The sequence below is a fragment of the Lepisma saccharinum genome, chromosome 24, assembly GCF_977018435.1.
Source record: "Lepisma saccharinum chromosome 24, izLepSacc3.1, whole genome shotgun sequence".
NCBI classification, from domain to species: Eukaryota; Metazoa; Arthropoda; class Insecta; order Zygentoma; family Lepismatidae; genus Lepisma; species Lepisma saccharinum.
In genome coordinates this window covers 60540158-60547734 of record NC_139252.1, presented here as the reverse complement: position 1 = coordinate 60547734, position 7577 = coordinate 60540158, and the positions used below count along the sequence as shown (strand labels likewise).

General features: G+C 36.2%; 1 protein-coding gene across 1 annotated transcript; it reads left to right on the top strand.

Moving 5' to 3' along the window:
• Positions 1 to 7004, top strand: LOC145978371 (uncharacterized). Its single transcript, XM_083110972.1, has one exon. It carries the CDS (start codon positions 1 to 3, stop codon positions 1873 to 1875), a length of 1875 nt encoding a protein of 624 aa, XP_082967098.1. The 3' UTR covers positions 1876 to 7004.
• Positions 7005 to 7577: the final 573 nt, after the last annotated feature.

The window sequence follows — 7577 nt, the reverse complement described above, 5'->3', positions numbered from 1 at the left end:
ATGGCTGCTGTCAGGAATATTGCTTTGGACGACTGGAAAGCTAGATGCTGGTGCGAGCAAGAAAATTTATCTAACAATCTCTGTGATAGAATTTGGGATCGGTTTCTGTATCCTAAGGAAGATATTTACATTTTCCGTAAAATTGCAATTGCCCAGTTTGGTATGCCTTATGAAGAGAGCGATAATTTAGGTCTTAAAGACGAACAGATTGCATTAATTAATAAAATCAAAGATATTTGTATTAAATATAATGTTGATAAGCAAGAGATTTGTTTGGCTGTCATATTTGTATTTGTCTACATGAATGAGAAGACCCAGACCATGGTTCCATTGATAAGAGTGATGGCTCACAGGGAAACGAGCTGGGAAAAAATCCCACAGAATGTATTTGTAGATCATGTGGGAAGAGTGTATAAAACTTGGGCAAAGTATGTGAAACGTAATACCTGGAACAAATGTTGGTTGTGTGTTCCTCGGAATGGCTATTATACTCCAGATCTTGATGTAGATTTTCTAGATCAGACCTCTCGTGGGAAAATGCTTGAAAGAATTGACAAAGTTTCAATGGTAACTAATATAGGAACAAGCGTGGGTATGCTTGCTGGCATGGCCATGTGCCTTTTCCCGCCAACTGCACCGATCGGTGCGGTAACGGTTACTAGCTGTGCCGTAGCAGGTGCACCAGGAGCTGCGTATGGTGTCGGGAGAAGCGTCGGGAGGCTTGCTGATAGAGCAAAACATAAACAGAGCATCGGCTTGTCAGATTCAGAATCACGACAATGCTGGTTGACGACAGCTACAAGCCTTATATCCATCGGTACGATGGGATCGACAAAATTCCTTTCAAGCACGGTGCAGGCTGGGAATTTGGTCTCGTCAACAACCAGAGCCGTGTGCACTGCGCTTAATGTTACGTCGGTCTCCATATCTGGTCTGGGAGTTATAAACTCATTCTACGAGCTATCCAAGAAGAAAGATGTTACCCGATTGGATATATTCCAGCTCACGACCTCAATTTTCTTCTTCACACACAGTGTATGTAACTTCAAGACAGCTAGCGCCATAATCAAGCAGGCACAGGCGGAACAGATTGCAGAGATGAGCAAGGACTTGACTCCCGAACAGAAAAGAGTTCGCGATGCTCTTTTGCAAAAGGAAAGAGAAAACATTGAAGGAAACACGAGAGAGATACATGGGAATGCAAAATTCATCAAAGATATGATAAAATTCGACGATATACGTGATTTTCTCAGCCAGTTCAAAGTCGGTTCAGATGGGAAGCCGTATAAGAACTCTTTTAGTCTAGATCCACGATCGTACTTTACGATAGGTGAAGGGACCTCAAAGAGTTTGATGGAGTTTTCAAGAAGGGTAAGAAATGGTGAAATTACATTGCAACAGTTCAAGGAAAAGGCAGCAGTTGTGCTGAAACACTCGGCACGGATAACTCGTAACCTGGAGCAGCGTGTTTCACAAGCCATCCTCAGAAGAAAATACAGTGTCAGTCAAGATACAGATGATGCAAACGTTTTACAGACTGACCAGTCCCGTAATGTTGACGACCAGTCACAAGATGTACCAGACTTGTACAATTCTTCACAAGGAACCTACCCTCTTGCGGAGCGCTCCTTGTTTAATAATCTGAGCGGAGAGGAATATTTCCACATTGCGATAGAGATGGGAGGCTCTCCAGTTTCCGGCTGCTGTGATATGAAATGGACCCAGCAGGGTTGGTCACTTGAATGCTCTTTTAGATCCCAAAGTTACGGAAACATTACAGTTAAATTTGATAATCTCTGTGATGGGGTGTCGGTGCTTGCAATACTTCAAATCCAGGGCTGTGTGATTCAACGCAGATATTATATGGCATGGTAAAGATATGGTAGATACATTTGATTAGGCTGTGCACCATGGCTTAAATAAGCAATTGCAATAATTGACAACACTGACAAGCGAGACAACAAGGTTCACGGCAATCATAGCCATTTTCCATTTCCATATCGGTATTTTTTTGTCACCATGTCGGACTTCATTGTTTAATATAGCTGAGAAAATGTAGGTTCACATTATGCCAATGACTATCCAGCTTTACGTGTCAAATATTTCTCATCACAAAAAAAATTAAACTTCTACTTTTAGTTTCACATTATAATAACTTTGATATGGCTAATTCAGTTCAATCAGCTCAATTCGATTTTAAGACCACAAAAATTATGGCAATGAGTCATTGTCGTATTGAATTATGAAGAAACTTCAAAGAAAACATGTGCCTTTATGCTAAGATTATCAACATTATCACGAGAAAGGCTAGAGGTTACTTACACCCAACACCATGCAGGTGTTCTAATGAAACATGGTTAATTAAATAAAGAGTGTTGACTGATTTCTGTATTAATATGTGTAACCACAAATTTTGTGTAATTAATATATAGAACTGAGTGTCTGATTGGAACTGTATTGTCTCAACATCAGTACATACAGATATGTCTTTATCAAGAGAATGTAGGAATTTAAAAAAATGGAACAACATTATGCCCAAAAAAGAATGATATGCAAATATTACATCATTGGACACATGAACATGGTTAGTTGTGTGCAAATGGGCTCTATCTAAGCTTTATTTTCATTGTCACAGCATATCTGTACTCTATTGAATGGTAAATCTCGGACAAGACATGATCATTTTTTAAAAGTTCATATATTAAAGCAATGCTGTGGCATGATGTTTAGTAAGTAAGGAGTCCTAGTAAAGTCGTTGATCAGTGCCTACTCAGCAACTAACTACCGTAGCCAGTTCAAAAATAATGTATTTCACAGACGCCTACATTAGAGATACAGTAGTATACATCATATCCATATTTACCTCAAAATAGGATAATAAACTGTAAAGCCATTGATATGCACTCTTTCACAATCAGATTGACATCAAGTCACATGAGGAGAATGAGTGTTACACTGTGTATGTGAATTATCACACAACCTCACATCCAGCGAGTTGAGTCTTACTAATATATTTTTTTTACTTCATCCTGAAAAGAGTAGGGATTCATTTACTTCGTCCTGAAAAGAGTAGGGATTCATTTACTTCATCCTGAAAAGAGTAGGGATTCATTTACTTCGTCCTGAAAAGAGTAGGGATTCATTTACTTCGTCCTGAAAAGAGTAGGGATTCATTTACTTCGTCCTGAAAAGAGTAGGGATTCATTTACTTCGTCCGGAAAAGAGTAGGGATTCATTTACTTCGTCCTGAAAAGAGTAGGGATTCATTTACTTCATCCTGAAAAGAGTAGGGATTAATTTACTTCGTCCTGAAAAGAGTAGGGATTAATTTACTTCGTCCTGAAAAGATTAGGGATTCATTTACTTCGTCCTGAAAAGAGTAGGGATTCATTTACTTCATCCTGAAAAGAGTAGGGATTCATTTACTTTGTCCTGAAAAGAGTAGGGATTAATTTACTTCATCCTGAAAAGAGTAGGGATTCATTTACTTCGTCCTGAAAAGATTAGGGATTCATGGAGGTGGTTTTGCCTTTGAAATAATGTTCAGTTTGTCTGTGAAATTTCTTGCACTGAAGGATTTTACCATCAATAAGTCTTCTATAACACAGTTCCAGTCGTTTTCAGTTCATAATGATGTTCCTGCAGATGAATGCATCGTGAAAATATTGAAGAAAGCCGTAAAAGCTCCAAACGTAATCATTCTTCCATTTGATTACACGGCTGGTTACACATACTGCATCATGGTGCAGGCTAACATAAAGCAATATTCACTATTGTATTTGGGTGGAACCGCAACTGTGCCTTACCACAGCATGTATTTACATTATTGAATAGTAGACTCACAAAGCTAGCTTTTCATGTTATCATTTGAATACATTAAATTTCACCCTGTAGGATTAAGTGTGTGATATATTATTATGTTTTTACGCTTACAATGCCGTGCCCCTGCACTTAAGAAAGAAACAATAATGCTCTTTTGGCATATTGTTGTTGCAGATGGAATTGTTTGATGTTTCTTAAACATTGTTTGATCTATTTTTATTTATCTCTTGGAATAACACGTGTGTATGTATTGAAATGTCGAGACAAAAATCATGACACCAAAAATTCCAAGATGTCCTTATATTAACAGTATAATTTCATATATGTGAATGTAAACTGCCCTTATTTTCATTAATTTGTAATTCCCCTCTTGCCAATCTCAAAGCACGCTTACCAAAGAAGTACTATTCTGTGATACTATCCAAAAATCTCATGTATGTGTGTTAAATTTTGAAGCAGGGTTGTCTACAGTATACCATGTGTACTACTATTAAAATAGACTGTGTAAGGTTAGTTCCAATATATGTCAATTTCCCTCATGTGTAACGCTGCACTATTTATATCAGCCAGAAGGATATATGCAATTCCACTTTTGGCACATAAATTCTTGAGTAATTGTTATTTCTTTAATGAACCGAGTGAAATTGTGTAAAAAAGTATGAGAATGAAGATAATTTCGAAACATTTTTGTATGTTTAAGAATAGTGAATTAATACTGAAAGAAGTTATAATTAAAAAGTGCCTTGCAACATTTGCACTTAATATATATGAGAATTTCATCACTATTTTATGCCTGTTGTTATTCTATAGCAATGTGCTGTTACAAAAAGGTGTATAAACTGGCAACAATAAGGGTACCCATTGTTAAAACAACTGCTACTAATGTGCAAAAATATATATGTTATGATATTCCACACATAAAAGTTGATGGTAAGAAGACGTACAGGATAGGTGTACACATATGCACAAATTAATTCACAAACATTCAAGAAAATTTTTGTCAAGTTTATCTTGAGTGAAGTTGTCTCTGTCACTATGTGTCTTCCTGACTGCAATAAATTTCTGAAATTGATATTCTGAAGGAAAGAATCTCCACTGAAATTGAAGGAAATTGGATACACTAGCTGCACGATACATGACAGAGTTAGAATATGACGCTTATATTCTGCATTTATTCTTTGTAAACTTTCTGCTAATATATTTGAAGTTTGTATTTGACTATATAGAAAATCACAATGAAGGTTTTGTAGATAAATTTTTACATGCTTTGTCGTAAGTTCCCATAATGCATAGGGCTGACACATTTAGTTAATATTCTTTTTTATATATAGGTAGCAGTTCGTAAGCAATGCATTAGCTTAAATGTAGTGCCTTGTTAGTGTCTAGTGTGTTATACTAGCACAAATATAATATGTGATAGTTCTGTGAAGAAGAAATCATGGCTATATGTATTGTGAATATTTTGGTCGGAAAATCTTGTATAAAAAGAATGGAATTAATTTTTAGGAGAATTCAACATATCAATAATGTGTACCAGGTGTGCCGGTAAATAATTCTTAATTGATCCGAAAGATAAGAAGTGTATCTGGGGAGTAAGGTAACATGCTGTATTCAAAGTATGCACCATCGCTAGCTATACATTTTGCCCATTGTCTGTCAAATTGTGGATGCCCTACCAGAAAAATCGTTCACATTTTGAGGTGATCCAGTCAGCAAGCCATTGTTCGACATCTTTGTAATTGTTGAAGTGTTGCTGGGAAAGTGAGTTAGACATCGATGAAAACAAGTGGTAGTCCGAAAGGGCTAAGTCTGGTGCGTATGGCGGGTGGGGCAAGAATTCCCAGCCAAGTGCCGAAATGGTGTGTCTGACGCCTTTCGCTGTGTGTGATGAGGTGTTGTCATGCTGCAAAATCACTTTTCCGTGTCTTGTCGCCCAATCTGGATCTTTCCCATGGCATGAAGACGATCAGATATGGTTTGGCGACCAACATTTAACTTCTCTGCCAGTTGTTGTTGTTGCGTTTACGTATCGTATCCAACAGTGCTTGCAATTTGGCGTGTTGGAATTTTTTTCGGCTGGCCCAGGCGATCTTTGTCTTTCAAGTCAAAATCACCACTTTTGAATCGTCGAAACCAACACATGCACGTGTCTTGCATTATGACATTGTCACCGTACGTTTCCACAAGGATACGATGGCTTTCACTCGCATTTTTCTTTTGATTGAACAAGAAAAGCAGGAACACATGCTCCTTATTTGATTTGAAGGTCGACATGTTTACCACACAAACCGAATATCACGATCACTCGCACTCGGTTCCACATCCACGGAATTTTGACAGGTACTGTCCTGGCAACACACTGACGTAACAGTTGAGACTGTGCACCAACCCTTGCTTCCAGCGCCATCCAGCGACGAAATTAAGAATTATTAACCAGCACACCTGGTAGTTTCGTATGCTATTTAATTTTTGATAACACTCATGTTTTTAACTATTTTGCGTAGCTCTTTCATGAAAACCATGCCGATAAGTATGCAGTATTCTAAACATTTGGTATTGCTAAATGCTAATCTTGTGATAATTTCCGAAAAATGACGATAAAATTATTGTAGATTTGTGATATTATGCCACATCCCATGGACTAGGTTAGATTTCATGGTAAAGTAGTGTAAACTGAACCACGAAATCTTAGAAAATTTGATAGAACCACAAATCACTGGAGAAAAGATTGATTATTAAGTCGTACGCACTTCTAGGTCAATAGCACACAAGAGAAAAAAAGGATTTTTGGAATATTGATATTATGTAGATAAATATTATTTTTATATTAAATTTGGAATGTACTTTATTACTTCGTAATGTTATAGTTCAATCTGCACAGAAAATTAGAAAAGCCGGAGCGAACTGTCCCTTTGTGTACAATCTTTATTATGGTGCTTGAAGTTAAATAAAAGTTCAAATTCATTTTCTAGTGTCCCGTAAATACATTTTTTGACTAGTGTACACATTTGATACAAGAATATTATATGTCATTATAGTTTCAGTACGTACATAAGATTCAAACATGAAAATGATAATTTTATCGTTATATGTCATATATTGTATAGTGTTCTTTTGTTTATCGTGCAGAATAAATCATGCTGCAACTTTGTATATTCTTGTAATGATTTGAAAACTATAAATATTTTTGAATCTCATTAAATTTTGATCATTGTGTATGGTGTATAACTTGAAACTTGAAAAATAAGGTATTTCAGGATATCAAAGTGGGAAATGACAAAATATGGATGCATAATACTGGTAAGAACAATTGAATTAGTATTTTGATGTCTTCAGGTGCATGATACATTCTATTGTGAAGGTTTTGTTTGGGAAGATGGAAGCCAGGAGGATCGTTTAATGAATTGTGGAAAGTTTGATTTTTTTTTTTGTTTTGTTTGTTCAAAAGGAGTAACTGCATTGGAGTTACATTTTAAAAAAGAGTAACTATAACTGAGTTGTTACATTATAAAAATAATAACTGTAACAGAATTACGTTTAAAAAGAGTAGCAAAAACTGAGAGAGTCACCTTTCAAAAAGAGTAACTACATTATTTTTAAAAAAGTAACTTTGCAAAGACTGTTGGGGTGTACCACCCAATAGAAATCAATACAAATTGTGTTACAGCAATAATAATAGCACAATAAAGTGTAATGTTGAAAGTATATTTATTAATAGCTGTAGACTGATTTCACATCAAATCACCCAGAAAAAT

What these genes read in the sequence shown, in the direction of transcription:
- LOC145978371 (XM_083110972.1), top strand. Translation starts at nt 1, where the DNA reads ATGGCTGCTGTCAGGAATATTGCTTTGGACGACTGGAAAGCTAGATGC.